Raw genomic sequence first — 26,904 nt, 5'->3', positions numbered from 1 at the left:
ACTTACAAAAATTAAGGGAATTGAGAAAGTTTTTACCCTTTCTCTCTCTCTCTCTCATGTGCATGTGACCCTATAGTACAAGTGGATAAATAATTCAGTGCATTGGTACTTACTGGAAAACAGCATCTCCCTGCTGAGGTTCTCATTCTTTTCATGTTGAGATCTGGTCTGAATAATCTTATCTTGTTGTCCTCACCCCTGAAAGCTTTCATACCTTCAAAAAGCTGAAGAGAATTAAAAAAAAAAGAAAGCTAGCAGCAACTCCCATAACCATTATTGTTCAAGATAACAGCAAGATGGATAAAGTTTTACAAATGTGATATGAAACAAAAAAAATTAAGAAATATGCTACAGTTACATATAATTAGCTGCTTTGTAAACTAAAGTGATCTTTTAAAGTTCTTTTCAGTGCTGTGATTAATTTGTAGCACACAGAAACTATGGTTCTACTAATTTCTATCTTTTTCCCTACAACTAATGTCTGCCCTTTTCATCCATTCTCCATACACAAACACATGCAATATTTTACAATTAAATATTTGCTCTAAATGTTTATTTTCAAATGACTTCTATTACATAAACATACCACTTGAGCATAGTGCAAGACCTTTGCACCAGGATGTAGAGACAGGTTATGAATGGGACAGATTCGAGGAACTCCCCAACCTTCTGCAGTTGTCCATTCTACCTCTAGCATGTGGTCACTAAAATGCCTTCCAAAGATTAGATTATTACCATCAGGCTTTGTACTTGTTTCTGAAGGTTTGGCCCTAATAATTTCAAGGTCTGCAAACTACAAAATTCATTCATTAAACTAATCATTTAGTGTAATGTATAGAAGGAAGAAAACCTTTTAGAACCAAAGTTTATTCAGCTTAAATTTCAACAAAAGGATTTACTAATTAAAAGAAAAGAGAGAGAGAGAGACAAAGTACATGTATTAGGCCATTAATTTCTTAGCTTCTTGATATATACAATAATACATGTTGGGACAAGATAGGACCTACTGATCTACCTGTTGTTCCATCCTCTAAACTGACTTAGACAAAAAACCTTAAAGCCAGCCTTTGACTCATACTTTGTGAACCTGACAATGACCAAAGAAGGTCAAAATGTTGTTCACTCCTTCATTAGTGGTTTCTCTACCCATACCAGTCGTTTTTAAGAGTATAATTTTCTCTACATATGAGTTTGCTTGTCATCACAGATTACAGTTATGCTTTGTAAATCCAGAAAATCCAGATACAAATCTACACCTTTAACCCCTCCTCTAGTAAAGTCATGTCAACTATCACATAAGATTCTAAGTTGTTAAATAACTTAGAAGTTTCAAGACTTTCCAAAATTTCTCCACAACTGATGTAAGACAAGTAATTACTGGAACAATTGTCAACTCTTTCTTACTGTGAAGATGATCTAGGAAGGTCAAAACACTGTTCTCTCCTTATCAAGGAAACTGTTAATACCAGTACCAGCCGTTCAGAGATACATTTATTTCTAGTGGATTTCTCGTCATCAAGAACTGTCACTTCCCTTGAAAAGGAGTTACATTAGCTAATGTCCCATCCTCTGGTGTCTGCCACACTATTCAAAAATAGATTGAATATGCGAGCTGCTTAGTACTAACATCCTTCAAGACCCACTGGGGAAAAAATTTGGACCAGAAGTCTTATTGTTGAAGACTTCCAATGTTTCTTAACCAGCTCAGAATTAATGAAGTTATCTTCATCTCCATTTATCAACAAGATGTTGAATTCTGCTTGAAACTGTAGCAGAAAACAAGAGTAATATTTAATAACTCAGCCATCTCAATTATATAATAGCCTTCCTTTAGGACCTCAAGGGTCCTACTCTCATTCTAATATTGTTTACCTTTAATGCATTTAAAAGAAAATTTTGTTTAGAAATTTTTGGCCATTCTCTCCTCAATCTTTCTTGATGTCCTAATTTGTTGTTTTCACCAACTTTTCATATTCTATAATACAAGTCTTATCTCACCAGTTAACTTATAAATTAAATTCAAATGTTTTTAATCTTACACATTAGCCAACCTGTTTTTAACTAGCAGCAACTCATTTCTTCCCATAAGGAAGAAGTTTATTGTTAATATTTAATTATTTTTACAATGATCATAGTCTCCAAATAACTCAGCTACTTTATTCAAAACAGAATTCTTGACACATCCCTTCAAAACACACTTTAAAATTTGTAACCAAAATATTCCTTATCTTCATAAGCAGCAAAACAAATCTAAAGGGAAATTTTTATTAACACCCAGATGTTCTCCACCTACTTCTCAGTGGTTTCTATATCTGAAGTTAAAAATAAATCTAAAGTTGCAACATTTCTAAATGTGTTCTGTTGAGAAGACTGATGACAAACCTTGGGATCCTGAAGAGAGTCATTTGTTTGTTAAAATGAATTATCATGTTTGGGAACAGTCCACCTAAACCTGCCATTGTAGCTCATGCTCAATCATGTTGAAACCACAAATTCCACCCATAAAATTTTCAAAAGGAACTACCTTAACATCACATTTTACAGTAAGCTCTTTGAGCAGCAATGAGCTAGTATTCATTTCTGAAATTATAGCACACAATAGCAGTGCTGTTAAAATGTTAAACAGCAGGTGCATAAAATGCCTACACTTATTTAGCAGATACTAATAGAACAATTGTATACAAGTATGTAAAGTGACTTAAGGTTAAGATCAATTTGAGAACAAGTTATAAGTGGGTGAGGAAAAGTGTAGTAAAAACAGGCATGTGTTTACTGCCTTGTTTTAAGTTTACATTGCATGTGTATAAGCACAAATGGTTACTGTCAATAGCCTAGTTAAATAATGTAAAATTAATTTAAAAACATCTAAATCAAGTAGGTAGCAGAGAAATGCACTTGAAAAGTCCAGTAATATAAACTATCTAATAGTTCAAGTAAATACACATACTGTGAACTCGTTTATTGTGCTTGCATATTTGTGTACAGTACTTCTTGCAAGCTCACTTACAGAGTACAGAGTAACTGATCATATAACCTATCTTTGCTCTTGGAAGAATTCACAAGAAATAAAAAATATGAATAATATGAAGTGACTTCACTGCACATTTGCCAACCTTGAAAGAGTCTAATGGGGAAGAAAAAGATCTGCTGTGGAGCTTTAACACTTTGAAATCCTGCAAAAAAGAAGGGAGAAATTATTTTTGACTGCTTATCAACTTCACTTAATATATACTTCTTATATGCAAAAACAGAGATACTATATACAGTGTAGAATTATTTTAAACACTACTTTTTACTCTTATCTAATAGGAATATGAAGTATGATATTCAAATAACTTGTATAACAATCTACAATTTTAATTTCTGATAGCCTGTACCCATTTACAAAAGTTATTTGAAATATGCATAGTACATGTGTGTATGTATGTATATTAACAGTGCAAGTAAAAGACATTAACACAGCAAGAGTAAAAAAATATATCATTGTGAAATAAACTGGTAGTTGGTTTAAAAACTAATCCAAGTACCACATTATGCTTTAACCACAAGAAAAGAAATTTCTAAACAATATTGAAGTTATCCAATAAATGATTGGTAGAATGTTAGAGTTCTTCTACCTCCACTGCCCAAGTCAGTTTATAGCTGACAAGTTTAAATATTAAAAAACCTCCATTAATCTATTATTTTTCAATATATCTCAGTAACAGCGATATTTATATTTAACCCACATTTACACACGATGTCAAGTTGAAAATAAAATCTGATCTAAAAATAGTTAAATGCTTGTTGCCAAAATAGCATTATGTTACAGTTTATAGCAGGCATTGACGTCTTACCAATGTTTAAATATTTAAACTTTCATAATTAACTGTTTACAAAAGGGGGTTTTAAGGTGCAAGTGTGTTTATAATTCAGTTCCATTACTTAGAATGGTAATCGTAAATTTAAGTTAATATTCTAAAACGGATATTGAAATTTTATCACCACCATCAAAAAGTGAAATTGGCTAAGTGGTTTATTCCTGAAGATTTATATTGATTTTTCCACAGTTTGTTTGATAAAGTGATTTGTTAGTTGATTTTGAAAATTTTGAACTGTAATAAATTTATTTTTTCTTAAAATACTATATAAAAGTAGTAGATAGCCATTAACTATTGGTTAGTCAAGAAATTAGGAAATTAATATCGCATTTTTGACGACCTAATAAGCCTAGTGTCGGGAATCATGCAGACTTTTTGAAGGCAGCAGCATAGCATATTTAAAGCATCTTAATTGAAAATGGAGAAACAAAGAACCGATACATTTTTCACTTTTTAAAAGGAGAGCAAGGTAGTAAGGAAATGACTGACTTTAAGATGAAAGCAGTAATAAGCTGGGGTTAGCAGCAGCAGATGAAGACAGCCAAATAAAGAAATCTAAAGATGAAGCTCAGTTACTATTGGTCGTTCAAAACCTGACCTAAGAATAAAGATCAATTTCTACATTTTCAGTAACAAAAATGGGGGAAAGGGCAGCATATTTTTTTATAGCAACTGGTATAGTCAGTTTCCATACGTAGAGTCCACAATAAAGTGGATACTGTATTATGTTTGCTACCACCATTTTGCTTCACAAAGTCGTTCCGTAGAACCATGTTTTGTAGTTATTGTTTCCAAAAAGAGTGGAAATATGCTAGGTATAAATTGAAAGTCAAGGTAAATACCAAATAAACTTGTAAAGCTTTGCTTCACTTTGGCACCACTTTAAATGTAGTTCAAAATACGGGTTTGATGCCGCAAAACTGCTGCACAGCAGTCTATATGGGGAAAATAAGTACTTTGTTAGACTTACGGATATTAATCTGTCCAGGCAAGGTTTAGCATGGAAATCTGATAGAGCATGAGGCAAATGATTCTTTAAATAAATGCAGTGGTATTGAACTTAAATGAGAATAGGATTTAGTTAACTTCAAAAGCAGCAAACGGAAAATGCAAAATATAGAAGCAAAGAAATACACAATTTTACTAAAGCTACTGAAACTGATTTACAGTTACACATTTATTTTAGTGCTTGCATACGTTTCCGTTTGATACGTGTGACGTATATTGCTGGACGCGTATCGAAATTTTGCCCGTTCTCCAAGTTTGTAGAAGAGTCAGGAATAAAAATCAAGAATCTCACCTAAAAGTATATTAACCGACGCGCAGAGAGAGAGTGAGATTGGATTAGTGGTCATGTACAGGTCACTAAACTAAGTCTTGTAAGCTATAGTTGTGATAAATGCTTATTAGTAGGAAAACAGACGTTCCACTTGGAACGTTTATAGATTTAACTCTACGATCCGTTCAACTTCGGAGTTAACTTCGGACGTTAGTATTTCTTTCTACAATATTTCTAGATATTTTTCTCTGGAAAATAAGCTTGTAAACCGCGATGGGCCACACAAGTATAGCTAGTATTCCCGTCAAGTGAAGTAAGGGTATGTTTACGAACATGAATGGTTTGTGCTTTGTGGACCTGTCGTAGATAAAACAGTTATAGACCAGGTAGAAGACTATGCTGTTTGCGAGATTGTAAAATTCTGTATATAATCGTGTATTAACTATCTGCAACAAGGTAATAAATTGTACTTTGTATATTGAAATGTGTTAAAAAAGAAAAAAAAATGTATGCATGGATCTTGTTGGCGAATACAAATTTGCTACATTATGAAATTCAATTAACTTCTAATTTAAAATTCCCAGCTATTTGAAATCATAATTCCAAACATACGTGGTGTAATAAATCGGATACAAGTCCGAAATAAATACCTAACACTACGGTATGTGTAACAACTGAGCCCGGCATGGCCAGGTTGTTAAGGTAATTGACTCGTAATCCGAGGGTCGCGGATTCGAATCCCCGCGACAAACATGCTCGTTTTTTCAGCCGTGGGGGAATTATGTGATAGTCAATCCCACTTGGTAAAAGAGTATCCCAAGAGTTGGCGATGATCACTAGTTGCCTTCCCTCGAGTCTTACACTGCAAAATTAGGAACGGCTAGCGCAGATAGCCCTCGTGTAGCTTTGTGCGAAATTTAAAAAACAATCGACTGAAGAAGTTGCCAATAATGTAAGTAAGGCAAAGTTCAAGGTATTAATATACTACTCGGCGATTTATTGTAAAATCTCCAAACTGGATCTTGCTAATGCCATAGTAAACTACGTGAAGCATTTCGTTAGAAAAATCAAAAATTGAGATGAAATTGTCACAAATTAGATTTGTGTAATTTTTGAAATTTTCTCCCAACAGAAAATTTAAATAAATCAATAAAAGAAGAAAGAAAGAAAGTCCCAGAGCAACAGAATGAACCAAGCAGAGAATGAAAGTTAATGACTGAGAAAGCTCCTCTTTTGAAGTAGAAGAACAAAAGATTCTATTTAATGATAGTCTTTGTTGCAACATCATAGTCGAGTTTTAATTTCACTTGTATATTAAAACAACAGGTCAATGATAAACAAAAAATCTTATTTTATAAATTTTTAGTTTAAAGGGGACCAAGCCAAGCTGGCTAAGTATTTAAACATTAGCCTTGTACAGTACTGTATATTAGGTGCATGTTACAAAATGTTTTGGAAAAAAAAACACTATTGGAACGACAAACAATAAATTTTATAAAGTACAAAGTCTTAAATTTTAAGACCAAGAAGTCTGTTAAGTGGTTCGTTTAAATGTTGGTTTAGTAATATAGTAAATCGTTTGTCTGTATTAAGTTCTCAAAAACTCACCAGTACAATACACAGAATCAGCTACAGTAGTTATGCGGCTAACTAACTCAATCACTATAGTGATTTGAGAAACTGCTACAAAAACAAACCCAAAATCTTTAACTTAGTTCCACACTTTACTTGATAAGCCCCCCCTTCTAACAAGTTACGTCTTTAATTTCGTTCCGCTCTGCGATTTTACGAAACCTACATGATCATTTAAGGAAAATCTTTGCATATGAGAAAACATCTTAAAATCAATACGAATATTCCTAATGTTTACAGTATACAGTGTCAAACATGACCAATCAGATATTAGTAATAAGGTTTTAAAACTACTGATGCATGAAAGTAAAAATTTCTATAAAGCGAAGTTCCATTTGTTGGTTTATCTAAAATTAGGCAGAGGTGCACATGGTTAGATTATGGTATTTTTACTTATTTAAAAATAAATTACTGTTTCACACTAACTGATCGCGTAGAATGCAGGATGAAAATGTGAAAGTAAAATTAGCTACTAATTATTTCTTAACTAATTTAGTTACTGAAAGATGTTAAGTAATACTATTCGTATTAAGTGTGCTGCGTTTAGTCGAAAAAGCGTTGTTCTAATCAATTGTCTACAGAGCATTATATTTTTTTTTAATTTCGCACAAAGCTACTCGAGGGCTATCTGTGCTAGCCGTCCCTAATTTAGCAGTGTAAGACTAGAGGGAAGGCAGCTAGTCATCACCACCCACCGCCAACTCTTGGGCTACTCTTTTACCAACGAATAGTGGCATTGACCGTCACATTATAACGCCCCCACGGCTGAAAGGGCGGGCATGTTTGGCGCGACGGGGACGCGAACCCGCGACCCTCAAATTACGAGTCGCACGCCTTAACACGCTTGGCCATGCCTGGCCTAGAGCATTAGAAAGAACTAAAACCAAGCAACAACACCCTAAAGGAAGAACGGGTGGTAATAACTAACCCGTGTTGGTATGTTTCAAGTTTATTTCAGAATTTCTGAAGCAGAACCCCAACCAACGTAAAACTTAGAGATAAAGCTGATGTACAGCTATTACCCTCCATCAATCACATAAAATTTAAAAAGGAACATAGAAGGAAAGAAGCGATAGTCATTTTCGTCTAAGCTAGCAATCATTATGAAAGAAGCTGTTCAACTTCGTAATCTTTCCTGGTTACGAATTTGGCACTAGTCCCAGTTTAAAATCTTGGAAAAACGACTATTGTGAAATACTCTGAAGAAACCAAACTACTTCAGAACGTAAGTAAATAACATTCCAAAACGGTTTACCAATATTAAATTTTAATTTCAAGTAATGTACTTGTTTCTCTAAATACAGTCATATTAAGATATGTATGTATCAGTACAATTCGAAAAAATGTATAGATCTATCCATATAAACATACAGTAGCAGAAACGACGCCTTAAGGACGGCTGTTTGTGGTAGTAAGTAGTAATCGCAATATTGTGAACAGACAAAAGATGTACTTTTCTTCGAAGTACTGCGCTGGAAAATGTTTGGATTGCGCTGCTTCGTCATGCCCAACAAGGTGATTCAATTACAGGTGTGAAAAACGGGGTTAATTCTAGTTTAGTAGAATTCAAAGTTACGCCAACAGAGATAGAATCTTCGGGTCTATTCCTAACGAAGGTCGTGTTCTTATAGTGAAAAGTACGTAAAAGTTCTGTTCCGTTATAAAGTGGTCCTTACAATTATATTTATAACGGAGTGACTCTTGAAAACCCAGGGAGAATTTTTGTTTGCGGTACTATCCAAGAGGTAACCTTCAGTGATTGCAGCACTTAAACTTTTTAGGTAGAATTAGAGTAAACCGACTTAAAATCTTCAGTTCGCTTTTTAAAGCATTGGCTATTTGTGTGCGACAGAAATACCCGATTTAATTTTTACTCAGTATTTCCACCAGCCTGCCTACCTTCAAACTGAAATGTTCAGATGAGATTAGTGTAGATTATTAGTTCGAACTAAAAAATTTATACTTGGAAGAAAAAGTCAGCCCACTAAGATTACTGTAACAGATTTACTGTTGTGCATTTTAGTACCTACGCTTGTTACTTTATAGTTTATTTTTGCATGTGACATATTCACTGTATTGCGTAATACCACCTGCTCCCGAAATCTCTAGAGAATTCTTGAAAGTGAGAATCAAAAACATGTTTACGAAACCGCACTGATTATTGAAAATTAAAAAGAAATTCACGTGATTGGTATATAAAAATTGACGCGCCGAAAAACTGCATTATTACTGCACAGCTAAAGTCAGTATACTACATGCTAGGAAGCTATAATTGTGATTAACGCCTAATAATCGTAAAGTTACAAAACCGGACTAGGGTTAGATTTCGAGTATTACAAACTGTTCACTGAATAACTTCGGATGTTAGAATTTCTACAAGGACATTAAATATTATCATCGGTAAAACTCAGCTACGTGAGGCGTAACAAACAATTTGCTCGTCGTGGACCTGGTTGGACGATAAGAGTTCTAGAGCGGATACAAGTTTCTGTATTGTTAGTTTGTAGAACTGTTGTATATGAAGTCAAATTTGCCAATAATTAGAATAAAAGTATTATTTTTGTTTGTATATTAAAAATGTGTTAAAGAAAACTGTGTATATCAATCTCATTCGCAAATACCATAAAATTGATAAATATTAACAGTTAATTAAATTCAAATTTACAGTTGAGTTAGTAATACGTAACGTACATAACGTAGTAAATCGTAGGCTCATCCGAAATAAAAACATAATATTGCAAGAACAAGAGGCAGTTTTAAAATGAAACCCACTTGAAATAAAAACGCATCTCTTAACCTGAAAATTACCTAGGAAGGTCGAAAAGTTGTTCTCTCCTTATCAATAAGTAAGTATTAATACTTACCAGCCGTTCCGAGATGCGTTTTTGGTTTGTATACTTGTTAAACACAGACAAGCGTAAAGACGCAATAACGATTTTGAAAGGTTTAATTCTTTTTAACCATTAACTATATTAGCACTGAAAATATTTAGATAGTACTCTAAATAATTAGAGTACACATTTGTTAGCAAAATCAAACCAGAAACAAAAATGGTATGTAGAGTTTCGTTTAACACGTTAACTGCTTATACAATGCATTTGGGATTATAGTAAGAAAACTTGAGTTCAGCATTCACTTTAAAGACTAAAAAACATAGTTGTGTGTAAGCGTAAAGTTACAAATGAGTTGATCTGCGTTGTACCTAAGGAGATGTATAAGCCGACTTTTTACCAAGATTTATTGCTAAGGAATATGGGCGAGGATTAAGGATAAAAGTTGAAGTGCTTCTAGTCAATAACCAGAAATGCTAATGCTCGTAGGTATTTGCAACCGTAATAAGGTTTGTTTTTGAACTTCGCGCAAAGCTACACGAGATCTATCTACTCTCCGTAACAACTTAAGTATTTGCCTTAAAATACTCACGAACACGTTAAGATAAAAACGATTGTTTGTTGAATCGTGTGGTACGGAATAGTTATCACCACAATGTAAGACAAATTACGTAATAATGCGATTTGTTTTTACGACGATTCTTCTATTCCAGCTTTTCTGAAACGAACTTTTAAAAAGTGAATTTTCTGCAAGCTTACCAGGATAGAAAAAATGGTAGAAAACGAATCTTGCATTGTTATGCGAAATAGCCGAATGCTTCTTTCTATCAAGGTTATCAAGTTTGAGGCAAGTAAAACATTTTGTTAAAAGCCTTATTTACAATTCAGAGATTTTGCAAGCACCAATTCCTTTGTTATTATTACATTTTTTTATTATAATTTTACTTGAACTTAGTTTGAGTAATATTGATAATTATTTTAATTTATAGATTATTTAAATGTGCCTTTCATTAATTATTGAAGTATTTTGAAACCAATAAATTCAAATTTACAGTTGACTTAGTAATACGTAACGTACATAACGTAATAAATCGTAGGCTCGTCCGAAATAAAACATACGTAACATTGCACGCTGATACAGTGATAAAATTCAAATATTTAAAACATTTTACTTGCTCAATATAGATATTCTAAACTGGGTTCATTATGTTTTATTATCTAAAAGTATTTAACATTTACATTTTAAATTTCAAATACAGTTTATGAAAGTGGCCTGTTTAATTATTTTCACTGAACTAGGACTTAAAGGTGAATTTTCAACACATTTAATAATTGCCTTAGAAATTGTACTTGGTTAGGTATAGTTCCTGTGTGGTTATCACATTTTAAACACTTTAGTTTTTGAGTAAAAAATGAAACAAAAGATGCGGGTCCTCGAACTCAGGTTCCTCTCCGTCGTTCGGCTGTTTCCGTGACGTTTTACAACTATGATGTAATAGTTGCCAAACACGCTTCGTTGCGCGCCGACCATTTTGTTCCTTTTAGTGCTGGTGTTTTATGTAAATCTATCGGTGCTTTTTCGGATAACATACTTTGCAAGATTATTTTTTGTCTTGATATTGCTACTTTGTTTTATGTTAACATGGTTTACTGCGTTGCTTATGGTTGTAAAAACGGTTCGGCATTGGGTAAAAGCTTCTTTTCGTTTCCGTGCAAGGAGAAGGAACCGGCAAGGTGGCGACAGTGGGTGCGGATGGTCAATAGGAAGAACTGGACACCTTCACACCATGCAAAGCTTTGTCAAAATCACTGAACGCTCATGGTTTGTGTCAGATCCCACTGTTTTGAATTCCGTGGATGTCAAGCCAGGCAGGTTGAGACTGAAAAAAAAACCATCTTTCCTCGTTTAGAGCTGAGGACTGATCTTAGCCTGCTGCATACAGGTTCCACCCCTCTGAAGCCATCTCTTGCCATCAAGAAAACAAACTTAAAGGTATGTGTGCAGTATAAAGCGATAAACAATAACTAGTACTTTATAAATTATTATATTATACAAGTTTTTGAAGAATGTAACTGGACATACACATTTCACATTTATGAGCGTGGTTTGCATTTGTGGCACCTGAAAGTCAGTGAAACCTTGATTTCCTAGTCTAGACAGTGGACAAATCTATCCCAAATAGAGTATATTCCAAGTTTAGAAGCTGGTAGATCATTCTGTAGGTGTTTTTGTATAATTTTTAAATATGGAAAAGTTTGAAGAATTCCATTTTTAAATTTAACATTAAGATAAATTGAAATAAAATTGTCTTAAACATGTTGAAGCAATCAAGTACATGTTATGTATATGATCTTATATCTTCAGCTTTTAGAGGAAAGTGCTGCTGATGACATGGTACCTACTTCTGTAGAGGAAGTTGTGATTCAGCCCACTCCTGATGATGACTGTCAAGACTCTAGAGCTGACTCATTTCAGAGTGAGTCTGTTCAGACTTTAAGTATATCATGATTATTAGATTAAACATTCATAAGTTGCAACAATTGATGTATAATTTTATTTACATTAATTTGAATCTAACCGTGAAAGAATGTTATTATTTCAATACCTAAATAAAAACCTATTGTTTTAGTCTATCCCAAGTATTCCAAGAGGGGCACATACTGACTTGTATTCGGTTTCCAGAGGTGTACAGGTATTCCCATCTGGCTTGAAGACTGTAGCTACCCAGACAGAAAATCTTCCAACAATAGATTTTGCTTGTGGTACTGGTAAGTTAGTTTGAATATGAATATGAAATTTTCATTCATGATTTAACAATATTCAATAGTCAGATTAGTCTTGTTAATATTAATTTGATTATTTATTATAAACTATTGCTGGTAAACAGTACATTGTTTACATGTAATTCTTTCACTGATTTTGCAGAATCATCACCTGCTGCTAAGAAGTCCTCTGTATCACAAGTAACAGATGCTGATGATACTGATAATGTTCATATGAGTGATAATGAAGGTGCTGATCCTGACTAGAACTTGTCAGATCTGTGTTAAAAGTAACTGTTCTAGATTCGTTCAGAGTAGGTTCGAACTGATATAGCGCTACTCGACACTGTTCAGAACACAAAGTCAAAAATACTCCGCCACTGTTCTCTTTATGCACTAGCCATGTTTATTTACATTCAACGCGCTGGCGGTATGTTTGGCAACTATTACGTCACAGCATTTCCTAGCGGCAAACGTAAAAACTAAAACGTTCGGATTGCCGCTCGGAAAGGGCTCTTTCTGCACCAAATTCTATGTTTCATTTATTAGCACATATTTTTTATGAAAAATGTGAACCTGCAAAATTAATCAGTATGAGTAGTTCTTTTGACTGCAAAGTTTTTTCTGTAAAATTCACTTTTAATCTAAATCTAATCGGAGATTCATGAAGACACCAAACAGGTAGTGTAGATGTAATAGTAAAGTTTCTAAATATGTTTATCAATGTTGTTTAATAGATTTAGAATATTTTGCTTATTAGAATGTGGTAATTCCATATATAGGTCCTTTGAGTGTGACAGTTTATTTAATTTCTAAAGTTACCAGTAACACGTTTCTGCAAAACTATTTTCACACTCTAAATAATAACTACCTAGATTTAGTTAACTTACTTGTATGATATGGCCCAATTGGAACTGAGCATTTATAACCAACTATAGATTCATTTTTTACAAGGTTTTATATAATATAAGGTGAATAGTTTTGCAAATGCGCAAGTCGTTTAACACTTAAGTTACCAAATGTGAAGTCTTAATCTGCAGTTTTTTAAGGCTTGATAAATCATTAACTTGCTAATGGTATTTAATTGTGTGTAAAATCTGGTTCAGATTATCATTTCTAAAATTAAATTTAAATATGTTAATTAATGCTCTTACTTTAGGAAGATTAAGTTAAACCTTTAAAATTTACGTATTTTTATTCTAGTATTAGGGCACCTAAATTACCGCAGAATCCTAAAGAAGTACATTTATTCTTTCTTTAGTAATAGTTATCCATTGACTGCATCATTTTTAATCATTACTTAAATTAAAATATTAATTTAATTTAAGCCATAATATAAATGCTCTATCTTAACATATAGAAATTCTCGTTGTAGTTTACAACCTTCATTAAGAATTTTCAATAATTACTTTAAACGGAAGAGGATGAATTCTAAGATGATTTAATTTTATGGAATTCAGTAAGTTGCTTTTAACTTAAGATCTTTATATGCAAAAACGGCTCGTTTGGGCTGAGAAAACACTTTTACATAGAAGTGTTTTCTCAGCCCAAACGAGCCGTTTTTGCATATAAATTTCTCAACAAGTGGGTTTCTCGTCATCACTGATTAACTTAAGATCTATCGAGGTTGGTAGGTAGGTATTTCATGTTTATTGGCACAAAGTTACAAGGCTATCTGTGCCAAACAAAATGTAGTACACTATAATGGTATAGGAAATGAAGGTTAGAATACATAAAATATGTAAAATTAAGACCTACCAGGAAGACTGAAGCATTAAGTTTAAACTTGCTCTCTGTTACCTGAAGTTGGCTTTCCAGTCCTGGGTTAAGGTCAAAATAAGATTAAAGCGTGTAAAAGAAATCATGCTAAAACAGTATATAGTCCAATAAAACCTTAAATTAAGTTAAAAAGACCAATGACTCTTACAAATGTTAAAACATGGGTGAAGCAGCCAGTATCACCTATGACATTAGCTAATGACAAGGGCAAAACTACCTTAAAAATATGTTTAAAATTGCGTAGTCGTTCTTGGTTGTAACGACATGATAAAATATATACAATTGTGACCCGAGTGTCACACAGACCACACATTGCAGCATCAGTACCAGATAAAAGGTAGTGGCGAGTTAAAAACTGACTAATGCTCCTCCCTTCGATCTTTACAGAAACAAAATGGCCAAAGAGCTAAAGGAGGCTTAACTTGAGAGAGATTATTATTTCGTTGCTCACTCCAGGTCGATACCAACTGGCATACAGTCGGGTTTTGATAACTGGACCATAATCCATGTATGGAACAGGGACGGTGGTGAGAGAGCCAGAGCAGATGGACTTTGCTGCTCTGTTAGCTAGCTCATTCCCAAGAATACCAACATGACCTGGTATCCAAAAAACTGGACAGAGATAATAAAGATGGGTCAGTTTGTTTTGGATATTGATAAGAATAGGATGGTAACTAACATGGAATGATATCAGAGCCAACAGACAGTTGAGTGAATCAGTATAGATCGTACAATTTGCATATTTTCAATATGAGTCAGGGCAAAAGAAATGACATACAATTCGGCAGTGAACACAAAAACCGTAGGCGGGATTCTGTGTGCTACACACGAACTGTAACAAACCATGGTAGGACCAACAGTCACCTGATTTTCTATTATAGAAAAGTGTGGCCCAATGAGGATGGAAAACACAAAACCAAGTGGATGCTGTGGTAAAGAGCGAAGTTTTGAAGCATATATAAAAATGGGAGTTGCAAATGGTGAATAGACAGAGGGGGTTGATGGGACTCCACATACAAACTTTGGACTGGAGAAGTACGAAAGGCCCCAGTGCAAAGCCAAAGCCCCTGATGGTGGATAGGATCCAGCATTTTCATTGCTGAGGTTCTGGCAGAACCATGAACCATAGATCTATAGTCAAGTTTGGATTAGATAATGGCACGATAAATTTTAAGCATGGAGTATCGAGTTGTTCCGCAAGAGGTGGAAGAGAGGGCAAGGAGGATGTTCAGTGCTCTTATACATTTGACATGAAATTGTTTGATATGTGAAATAAAGTTTAATTTACAGTCAAATAAGACCTAAGAACTTTGCCTCAGGAAGTACAGCATCATCAATACGAAGTTCTGGATCTAGATGAAACAGTTTCAGGGAGAGAAAGTTGAAAACCATTTGCTGTGGTCCACTTAAGTATAGGATTGATTGCAGTTTGTTTTTTTTAATTTTGCACAAAGCTACTCGAGGGTTATCTGTGCTAGCTGTCCCTAATTTAGCAGTGTAAGACTAGAGGAATGGCGGGTAGTCATCACCACCCACCGCCAACTCTTGGGCTACTCTTTTACCAACGAATAGTGGGATTAACCGTCACATTATAACGCCCCCACGGCTGAAAGGGCAAGCATGTTTGGCGCGATAGGGATGCGAATCCGCGACCCTCAGATTACGAGTCGCACGCTTGGCCATGCTGGGCCTTGCAGTTTGTAGCTGCCAGTCAATAAACCTCATGTTTGAGGACTGACATGAGATGTGAAAGTCATCAATGAAAAGACCACTTACAACTCTAGGGGTAGCTGTTCACTAATGGCATTAATTTTTTTATAATGAAAAGCGTGAAACTTAGAACACAGCCCTGAGGGACTCCAAATTCCTATGGGAAAAAACGGGAAAGTGTTGAGCCCACACAGACCTGGAATCAGTGGTTCATTACAAACTGCCACACAATCCGTATGAGTGAAGGTCTCGCAAGATGCCATATTTCCATGTTGTATCATAAGCTCTCTCTAAATATAAAACAAACAAACAAACAAACAAGATGTTGTCGCTTCAAAAAGGTTTCCAACTGCTGTTTCAAGGCAAATTAAGTGGTCTATCTTAAAATGTTGTCTTCGGAACCCGTACTGAGTGGGTGAGAGAACGTTGTTTGATTCAAGGAACCAAACAAGATGAGCATTAATAACCTCTAAGGTCTTACTGAGACAACTCGTCAGAGCAATGGGATGGTAATTCGAATGAATCTTTGGATCCTTCCTAGGATTAAGAGTATGGAGTACAATAGCATGGCGCCAAGCATCAGGAAAGACATTCTCCTGCCAAATCTGGTTGAATACAGCCAGGATAATAGTAACAGAGGCAGGAGAAAGGTGGCATAGCATCCCACAATGTACATCATCAGGTCCATCTGATGTATTGCCAGACCGATGAAGCACAAGTTGAGTTCCAGTGTAAGAAGGCGATTGTAGTCATAGGGATGATCAGTGGAGAAAGGAAAGAGGCAAATATTCAACTCGTGTTTTAAGAGCTAAGAAGGAAGGGGATGTGTTTCAAGGGCTAGATATGAGAGAAACATTCACAAAAAGTATTTGAAATGCTCTGAGCATCAGCAACTCCATGGTTGTTGAATATTAAGATAGAGAGGAGGCAGAAATATACCGTCCACTCACCTTCCGGATCTTGTCCCACATGATTTTTGAACTGGTGGTTGAAGAAATGCTGGAGGTGTATTTAATCCAGGAATTCTTCTGGCTTTGACGTTTAATTCGCTGAGCCTGTGCACGGACTTGCTGAAATGCAATAGGGTTTGTAAGTGAGGGATAACTACGAAATTTATTCAAAGTACGTGTCTGAGCTTTGTGTTATAGAACAAGCAGAATTCCATCAAGGGCAGGGGTGCCGTGAGAAAGATGTCGAAGTTTTGGAGATGCACTGAGCAGCTGCTTGGACAATATAGTTAGTTACTGCTGTTACACAAACTATCGATGATTTACATAAGATGGTAGGACCAAGTTCGAGAGCAATGAGAGAGGGCCAGTTGGCCTGGTCCAACTTCCACTGAAGCACACGGGTCAGGTGACACTGACCACGGCCAGTCTCTTAATATGATAGGTAAACGATCACTAATCCGTGAATTGATGTGAACCTCCCAAGAAAAGGAAGTGAGAAGCGAAGGGGAGCAGGTAGAAAGATCTATAGCAGTAAATGACTGACTGGGTGCATGAAAATAAGTGTAAGAGCCACCACTGAAGAGAGACAGGTTGTAATTCAAGAGTAAATGCTCTATAGCACGACCCCTCCCATCAATACTAGAACCACCCCAAAGGAGTTTATGCCCATTAAGATCCCCCAAAATTAATAAGGGGGTAGCAGTTGCTCAGTGAGGGCATCAAGGTGACAATTTTTTGTAGGGGTAAAGTACAGAGAGAAAACAGTGATGGCACGACCCACGGAGATACGGATGGCTACAGCCTCTGAGGGCGTATTCAACGACAATGACCGGGTGGGCACATGTTGATCAACCAGCAGTGCTACTCCCCCATGTCCGATACAATAGTTTGATTACTGACTGCCCACTACGATTTCAGTAACGGCGTGATACCTTAAGGTTAAGTGTATGAATTACTTAGCCTAGAGTAAAATGCATAAATTAATTATCACGAAAGTGAAAACACCGATTCAATTTTACACTCGAAATGTCTCTGAATTAAGTTTTCTTCTATTACTAACATTAATAAAAACAATCCTCTTAAGGGAAACTAAATTCAGTTTCGTTCTCAGTACATTTAATTTTATATTTTCAGTATATTAGACTAACAGTATTCAGTTACGTTCTTAAGGAACATGATGTAAAAGCCATTGACAGAAATTAATTTCTAGCACATTTTAAGCGTTTATCTAAAATGATTTTAAATAATTATTCTATGAACACCCAGAATTCATTTGATAAATGGTCTTAATTTTGATTGGGTCATAAGGAATTTCCCAATGTCTGATTGCCTCGAATGCAATTTAACTGTTCGTCAAGATTGATTTCAAAACAATTCAGTTATGACATGCGAGGTTACAGCATACTATGGTGGAATTTGCCTCGTCATTTTTTTAGAGCAATACTATAGTGTACTTGAATCTCGTGTACACAAGTAAATCGTTGCAGCGATTTTACTATCGGAAGATTAAATTAATGTCAGTTTTGTAAAAATAACGGTACTTGTAAAAACTGTTGTGTTATAATTTATAATGCACTGGGTGCTGTCTTTCGAAACCGATACAAGATGTTGCTATGTGACATATTTACCGATATACATTTTAATATCTGAGTTTGTCTCCGTTTGGTGCATGTGACATATCGTTAAGTGTGTATTTCGAAAGTCCCGCACACAATACTAAGTCATATCTGGTTTAGAACCGAATTTTTACAGAGGTTCATGGAAAATGAATTTTTCTCATACACCTATCTGTACACTTCTCTTGACTGCTAGCTAGCTTAAAGCACACGTAAGACTTCACCAACAATATCTAATGTCCCCGTAGAAATTAACGTCCGAAGTCAAGTCACTGAAGTTAAACGGTTTGTTAATGTTCGAATTCTGTAAACTTTCCTCGTCAAATTCTGTAGTTTTCCCGATTACTAAGCGTTAATCGGGTTGTGGATTCCGACGATGCTTGGAGTACACTGACTGTAGGTGCCAACAATAGTATTGTCTCTCGATACGTTAGTTTATATACTTTAAGAGTTTAGAATATTCAACAATATTCGAAGATACGCTCGTGTTTCCAAAAAGTTGCTTATTCTTATGCTTGAAAATCTCAAAACATTTAGAGAAGAGGCGGGACTTGCATAATACTCATTCAACGCCACCCGAGTCTGTTGCTGTTTGCATATATTAAGATAAATGCATGACAGTAAAATCGTAATTTTCTAAAACTAAAGCAGAGAACTTACAGCTGTGAGCACAGCTGAAGCAAATGCCTTATGAAGTTTTGCAGAAGACAAGCTTTCGTTACAAAGATTTTACCAAAACGTCTACACTTAAAATGCGATATGAATAATTAATTTCACATCCATTCTGAACATCTCCACTATTTAGTTCACATTCTGTTCTTTAACTCTCGAATATTATAGTATTAACCTTTTTCGGATCTAAAATTTTAAAGATTTTAGATACCACCGATTCTGATGTACCTGCTGAAAGAATTAAAATAAGTCAGTAAACTGGAATCGATTACGATTTTTTTTTTTTTTGAAAATGTACGCGCCACATTTAATTTCAAAAAGCTAACGATTAATAATCGTATTTGAATATGTATAGCAAATGAAAAGGTAACTATTCCCTCTATCATTAGTTATTTTGAATAATTTAGCCTAAAAAACAAACAATATTTCCACTAAATGATCATCCCTTAGCTTTTCGTTACAGTGCAAGTGGCAAATTTTAAAACTGATCTATGATTAAGGAATGTGTAGACGGGATTTTGAGGAAAGGCATTTGGGCTATAAACAGAGAGAACCGTTGTACATATTTTGTGAAACTGTTAACGTAATCGAACGCAGAGCTTTCTTGATGTTGAGTTGTAGTACTGTTTATACAAGAAGTTTTATGAACATTATGACAATAAGTATTATAAACAGACAAATTTTAGATAATCCATGCAATCACCTGCACCAATATGAATGGTGTCCAACAAGACAAAATAGACATCTTATGGAACCAAAAGTATACATGGTATAGGATTACAAACAAGCATTTGTTATTAAAATTTTATAATTGATATGAAGTGTCGAAAGAAGGTTAGAAAATAAATTTTATATCTGACGTCTATTAGGAGACCTAAATGTCCACCTTTCATTTGATGTACAAGAAGGTTCAATAAAATATGAGGCCTATAATGGATGATTTGATTGTTGTGGACCTATGTTTAGAGAGTAGTTAAATAGTATTTTGAAGGGTACGAATTCCGGTCATTCAAAGTGGCCTAATTCCACTCCCAGTGGAATGAATTTTTTTTTGTCAAAAGATACATAGAATATAGTAAAAAAGATTCTACAAACCAGTTATTTTCATTGCAAAATTACTACAGGAAAATTAAAAATAAGCATTCTATTTGCACCTAGCAGTAGGTGCAATTGTGGTCATTTGGTGGAAAATTTTTGTTTCTTACTGGGCCAAATTATTCAATATAATAAATATAATGTAGAGGATTAAGATTTCACGCGGTACATTACACGTGTTTAAATATGGTTCAGGTCCAGTGGATGATTATATAACAGTAATTGAATCTCAATCAGCATCCACGAGCGTTCACGTGATTTTCGAGTTCCGAAATATACAGATGCCTTAAAGTTAAACAAGACGCACGTTTCGATCACTTCTATGCTTTAGAAAAAATTGGTCTGGTTAATTCTTACGTGTGAGGGGGGAGGAGTACTGCAGGGGGTCCTATCTGGCCTGCAGGATATGTTGAAAGCTTAGTTTTAATACCTGACATTATTTATTAACAGTATAGAGTACGATAACGTTAAGCCCCAACTAAACTGAAACAACAGTTGCGCAAATTAACGTTAGCTAATCTTTATTTAGTATAGGTCGTAATGAATATAAGCTCAAGACATGTAGAGTCGTAAATTTAAATGTGTGCCTTTACTATTTTTGTATTGTTCTAAAATGCAGTATTTATATATAGTTTTAGCTAAGGTAAAAATTTTATCGCAAACGTTTTCTTAATTAAGAAAGAATTTCACATGAAATTATGCATGAAATTATTTGCTTCTGCAAATGTAGAAAATCACAAATTCTAGTTCATCAGAATTAATCCATCTGGTAAGGCTTGGAAACCATGATTTGTTAAAGTAACTACTTTGATAAGTAATACCATAATTTTACAACAATTGTGTATTTCCGTAAGCGTTTAAGTGCAAACTACACGATGTAGTTTCTTCACCAGGGACAGAGATCCATTTTCTAGAGTCGTAAACTAACTTACCACTGACATACATCTCCCTCTCTCTCCTACTAAAGTATACTCGGTTTTAAAGATACTTTATCGTTACAGAAAAATACCAGAACTTTCAAGAAAGATACCGAAGTTAAACATGGATAATGTATTCACACACACACACACGTGTGTGTGTGCGCGCGAGAGAGAAAGTTCTGGTATTTTTCTGCAACAATGAGATATCTTTAAAACATGGATAATTTAACAAGCTGCAGGCAAATTTTAAAAACGCCACCCTAGATTCACTGGGGCCTCTACCTTGTCTGCAATTCTGGTTATGGCGCTGTAGATAGCTTTTTCATTCAGCTATTTGCCCACGAGGGTTTTAGACCAATCCCCGAATTTGTCAGTTATGTTTAGCTATATTCACTTTCGGTATAATTAAATGCATCCAAACCGCTATTTATACATGCAGTACAGCTGAAATTAGCAGTTTAAAACCACCGAAGCATCGTATACCGATGAACCATTTAGAAACAAACTCCTTTTTTTAAAAAAATAACTATTACTATTAAAGTACATTAATACTGCATCTAACTGGAATTTAAAACTTCCATTTAAATTGTTTACCTCCATCATATTTTTTGTAGCTAAATATTCGAAATTTAGGTTTTAACTAAATTTTTCGTCTTATTTTATTTTGCTTTTATTTATGAAGCTAACATGAAAAAAAAACAGTTGTTATAAAGTTATAAATAACGGATCAAGAAATCTATATTTAAAATGAAATTTAAAATTGAAAGTGTTTTCCGCAAGACTCAGCGAAAGTATCAACATCAGGAAATTAGACTTCGTTTAACTCCATTCGTTCCAACGCTGCAGGAAAGTGCGTTTCTCAGTTACCACTTGTTCGAGGCGGGTTTTGTTAAGAAATATAATCCACTATCTTTAGAAGAACCTGGTTTCCCACTCAATGAAAGCAGAAAGGTAGGGGGCGATACGCTAAGAAGCAGATTTGGATCTAAATTTAGTCATTAAAACAAAATGCAAGTGTTAATATGAATTGTTTTTATTAAATACATGAAACGAGATTATACAAGTTACGAAATGAGACATAGCCAAAATATTTCGGGGGACTGAACCCTCTTTTTGCTATGCCTCTGCTATGAAAGGTTAATTTAACATATCTACTAATAAAAAACAAACAAAAAAACAAACAGATGATGACCTCCAATCTTATTCGAGACAGATAAATTTACTGACTAAAACGGACATATCTTGCATCTCTTACGCGGTCCGCCATGATTTGGACTGATTAACTTGTTCCTCACCAATACAGTTTACGTTAGACTTAGGTAAGCATCAACACAAAATTCATCAACTAACGATTCCTTAAGACCGTGTATAATACATACCAAGGTATGCAAAACCATGCCAGCAAGAAGTTACTATATTTACAACCCCAACAGTGTTAGTGTTACTATTTTCATCATAACTCGAATAAAGGCATAGAGAAATTCGAAAATACTACAACTTAACCGACTTCAATGTAAGAGGTTTTCTATCCAAATAAACTGACCTTGATTCCGTAGAATCTTCTTGAAATAATTTGTCGAAAGAACGCCATAACTACCTCTTTTTTTCTCTCTGTCAACTCTGCTTCTAAAATAGAGAAAAATACTACAATACACGCGCACAACCGCTGCAGCGTTATCTACGTAATTGCTCAATCGCTACTCGCATACTACTGCGCACCAAACTAAACTAAAACTAACGTGGCAGGGGTTCAGTTTAGAGAGAGAGAAATCAGAAGAGTTCTCTCTCCAACTGGGGTGTTCAGGAACTTTGTAGTTCCTCTTCGTCCCCTTTCGTGGATTGTTATTAAGATAAAGTGGTGGTTTTTTTTATTATTATTTTAATAAATTAATTATCGTTATTATTCTTGACTTTTTGGGTGGAGAATGTCTCACTAAATGTTCATTTGGGTGGAGGCAAAGGCAGCAGTGGAAAGAAAGGCCGGGACCTGTCCCGAAAGGAAAAAGTTGGGCAGATGTGAACATGAATGTAGTTCATTCAAATTCAGATCAAATCAAACGGCCCGATTCTGAGTCTGGCAAAAAGGTTGCCTAGGCTGGGATCTAGAAATCCAATGCCTGAAGATTTTGATGTGGGGGGAAACGGGAGTGCCCCGAGAAAACCCACTTTCACACGACAGGCGCCGAAAGTTTTGCCTGTCGTGTGCCCTGTACCTGAAAAAAAAAGGAATTTATGTTAATAACATAGATTTTATTTATTTAGATTCTTTGTTGAGTGGATTGTGATTCTTGAAATATGTTGTAAGGTGATATGTATTTTGTTGGTGCACTTGATAATTTGTGTAGTGATGCCGTTAGTTTGTTTCTATTTTCTGCTTTTAGATAATATTTGAGAGAAAGTTCTGTTATTCTATCTCTTATAGTTGGTAAATTACTAATTTGGTGTAGATAATTTGTTGGCGTAAAAGATGGTAAACTGAATGCGGATTTTAATATTTTGTTTTGTTACACTTGGATTTTTTGGAGTGTGTTGTTTGACATATTGTATGTTACTTGACATCCGTACTCTATTAGTGGACGGATGTAAGCCTTGTATATTTGTATAATGGTGTTCGGTGCGCATTTCGATTGTTTACCAGTTATAGTCTTTAGATATGAAATCCTTTTCTGATTGATGAGTGTATATTGTTTATGTGTTTTTCCATGTTAGTTTTGTGTCGAAAGTGACGCCAAGGAATGTGATGTTTTGCTCATGTTAATGGTTGTGTTTCCAAGTGATAGTTTTATTTTTCTATATTTTTCTTTGCTTCTTTAGTTTTCTATAGAAGGTGATTGCTTGTGTTTTGTCGGATTTAACACGACCCTCCACTTGTTGCTCCATGTTGAGACGTTGTTTAGTGATTCTTGTACGCGAGACATGGCCATTACTGGGTTTCTGGAGGTGCTCCAGATTGCGATGTCGTCTGCGTATTGTGAATTGTGTGTGTATGTTAAATTTGGAAAAGGTATGTCACTGACGAAAATTATGTATAGAAGTGGAGAGAGGACTGATCCTTGGGGCACTCCTGCCGTTATATTAAATAATTTGGATATGGTTTTATTGACTTTTACTTGTGCTGTTCTATTGGTTAAAAAATTTGAAATCCATTTGACTATCGTAGGATTTATTTGTAGGTGATTTAGTTTGTATATGATGGCGTTGTGCCAAACGCTGTCGAATGTTTTTTTGACATCTAGGAATACCCCGATGGTTACTTGATTGTTGTTGTAAGCTTTGTAGATTGATTCGGTGAGTCGTGTGAGGTGATCTGTTGTTTGTCTATTTTTCTGGAGGCATTTTGAGATTCTGGAAGGATGTTGTTTGATTCGCAAAAATGGAGGAGACGGTTGGAGATAATTCTCTCCATCAGTTTGCCAAGGCAGCTTAACAGACTGATGGGGCGGAAATTATCTGGATTTGTTCTGTTAGTTTGTTTCTTGGGGATCGTTGTTATGATGGCTTTTTTCCACGTGTCAGGGTAATACCTGGTCGCTAGTGAAATGTTCATGATGTTTGTGAGGTTGTTGTAGTAGGAGAGTGGAACTTTTTTGAGAATAATATTTGGAATTTGGTCATGTCCGGGGGAAGTGTTCTTCAAGTTTTTGATATTAATCTTTAGTTCGGATATGGTTATTTTTCTATTGATTGAATTTGAGTATGCTTCTAGTGTCTCTCCGGGAAATCCTGGTGAGAATGAAGCTTGGTTTGTATTTATGTAGTTGTTGACATGGTGTTGGTGTTGTGTGTCGAAATCTACTGAGTTTAAATCGCTAAAAGCGGATTTGTAATAGTCAGCTAATAAGTCAGCTTTCTCTTCGTCCGTCCTTGCGATTTTATTGTTATGTGTGATGTGTTGTAGCATGTGATTTGTGTTTTTGTCTGAAGCAATACTCTTGAATTTTTTCCAGAATTCTTTTTGGTTTTTTCTAAGTTTTTACAGAAGTTATGCCAATTGTTTTCCCTGACTTTTTTAATTTCTTGTTTAATTTTTGTATTTGTCCTATTGATTTCTGTTTTAATGTGTGGATCGCGTGTTATGTAGTGTGTTCGTCTTAATTGTCTGCGTTTGATTATTAGTGCGTAAATTTCTGGTGTTAGAGTCCATTGAATTAGTGATTGTTTTCTTTTTGATTTAGGAATTGTGTTTTTTATGGCTTTCTTTATGGCTTCTGTAATTTGATCAACATAGTTGTCTAGTTCTGTTTTGTTATTTACATGTTCGATTGGATGGGGTAGGTATGAGTCCAGAGAGGCATTAAAAGTGAGCCAGTCTGTTTCAGTGTAGGTGTATGCGGAAGGAGTCACGTACGCCACAGCAGGGTGGCGCGGGTGAATCATACATGACATGGGGAAATGGTCACTGGTGATTTCATCATGCACTTTAAAGTTAGATATTCTGTTAACCATGTCCTTGGGTGCAATGATGAAATCGAGTACATCGTATGAGCCGTTAGCGGCTGAGAAGTGTGTAGGTGTATTGTCATTAATTAAGTGCATTTTATTGCTAGAGATAATTTTTTTTATGCACGATCCTCTGCGTGTGTCTCTGTTACCCCTTAATTCTGTGTGCGGTGAATTAAAATCTCCAATAATAATTGGTTTGGGTTTACGATTAACACATTTTTGAAGGAAGTTAATGTCGATGTCTTTGGTTGGTGAGCAATATATGGCTAGAATCGGAATAGTTAACCGGTTGTTAAAGTGGATATTACAAAAATGGTCTCATTAATGTCAGATTTAAATGAATCTTCTATCGAGATTAGATGCGATATTTTTGTACTAAAGTAAGTTATTATACCTCTGTTGTTTTCTGGGTGAGGTATGTTGTGTGAGATGAATCCGGGGATTGTGGTGTTTTGTTTCTCTGTGCAAAGTGTTCCTGAAATGATGATTATGTTGGCGTTTATATGTTTGTTTATGTTGTATATTTCTATCCTTTTGTCTTTAAGATTTCCTTGGCAGTTGATGTGTAAGATTTTAATGTGTTGTATCATTGTGTTGTTTTATTTCCCTTGCGTGAATTTTGAGTGAAAGAAAATGATGGCACCATTTACTATATGCCTTAAGTATGGGTTTACCCTTTACATTGGAAATGGTAACACTGTCCGACTTTCTCATGTCTTTAACTTTTTATGGGCCATTTGTATTTTTAATTCTATTTAGATCTTTTATACAAATTTTGGACATTGTTTTGTTTTAATTTAATTTATTTTTTTGCCTTTTATAAGACATTCCTTTTTCCTATTTTACTGCTTGTTTGGTGTAGATAGTCTAGTTGGTTTGTGCCAGTAAACACCAACCAACTGAACACAATGTAGAAATATCAAAGTTGTTTTGATTAACAAAGTTTCCATTTCTTTGTTAGGTGGAATTGCCATAATAAAATGAGAAAGTGCTTAACAGTCATGAAATACAATTATATAGAAACATCACAAAGTCTAAAATAGTGGTTATGTACATAATAATGTGAAGGAAGTTTTTCATGACAATATGACTGAATCTATTTTACTGAATTATTTTGCATGGTGATGTATTTTATGTTTAAGCAGTCAGTCAGGTTTAAAAGCAATCCTTTTGGCAAGTTGAAGTAATGTGCTCAATAAATACAAGTTGATTTTTGTTGCAAACTGCAGGTAAAGAACAGTATTTAGGGAAAAAGATGCAAGGCTCATATCACTTGTTATTGCACTGAAATTGAAAAAGTATAATTAAGGGAACATGAAGACTGAAGAATTCAGTAGTACTTATTCAGTAACCT

At 34.8% G+C, this 26,904-nt stretch overlaps 2 protein-coding genes across 7 annotated transcripts; one reads left to right on the top strand and one right to left on the bottom strand.

Moving 5' to 3' along the window:
* LOC143242982 (branched-chain-amino-acid aminotransferase, cytosolic-like) lies at positions 1-23,183 on the bottom strand. The gene is made up of 4 exons (XM_076486594.1): positions 22,651-23,183; positions 3,114-3,173; positions 587-793; positions 1-224 (listed from the first exon to the last, which is right to left on the bottom strand). The coding sequence occupies exons 1-4, from the start codon at positions 22,696-22,698 to the stop codon at positions 33-35; spliced, it is 507 nt and encodes a 168-aa protein (XP_076342709.1). The 5' UTR covers positions 22,699-23,183; the 3' UTR covers positions 1-32.
* LOC143242871 (uncharacterized) lies at positions 7,394-14,237 on the top strand. Of its 6 annotated transcripts, none has more exons than XR_013023349.1 (5): positions 7,618-8,516; positions 11,323-11,595; positions 11,968-12,079; positions 12,233-12,371; positions 12,529-14,229. XR_013023349.1 is itself a non-coding variant. In XM_076486471.1 (4 exons), the coding sequence occupies exons 2-4, from the start codon at positions 12,041-12,043 to the stop codon at positions 12,630-12,632; spliced, it is 282 nt and encodes a 93-aa protein (XP_076342586.1). In that variant the 5' UTR covers positions 7,394-8,408; positions 11,968-12,040; the 3' UTR covers positions 12,633-14,237. The 6 variants fall into 6 exon arrangements, 3 of the variants coding, with proteins under 3 accessions (XP_076342586.1, XP_076342585.1, XP_076342584.1); XR_013023350.1 differs by having other exon boundaries at positions 7,619-8,408; positions 11,320-11,595; XR_013023348.1 differs by having other exon boundaries at positions 7,620-8,516; positions 11,320-11,595; positions 12,529-14,228.
* Positions 23,184-26,904: the final 3,721 nt, after the last annotated feature.

The sequence above is a fragment of the Tachypleus tridentatus genome, unplaced genomic scaffold, assembly GCF_004210375.1.
Source record: "Tachypleus tridentatus isolate NWPU-2018 unplaced genomic scaffold, ASM421037v1 Hic_cluster_2, whole genome shotgun sequence".
Lineage (NCBI taxonomy): Eukaryota > Metazoa > Arthropoda > Merostomata > Xiphosura > Limulidae > Tachypleus > Tachypleus tridentatus.
This window is presented reverse-complemented; position numbering and strand designations above follow the sequence as displayed.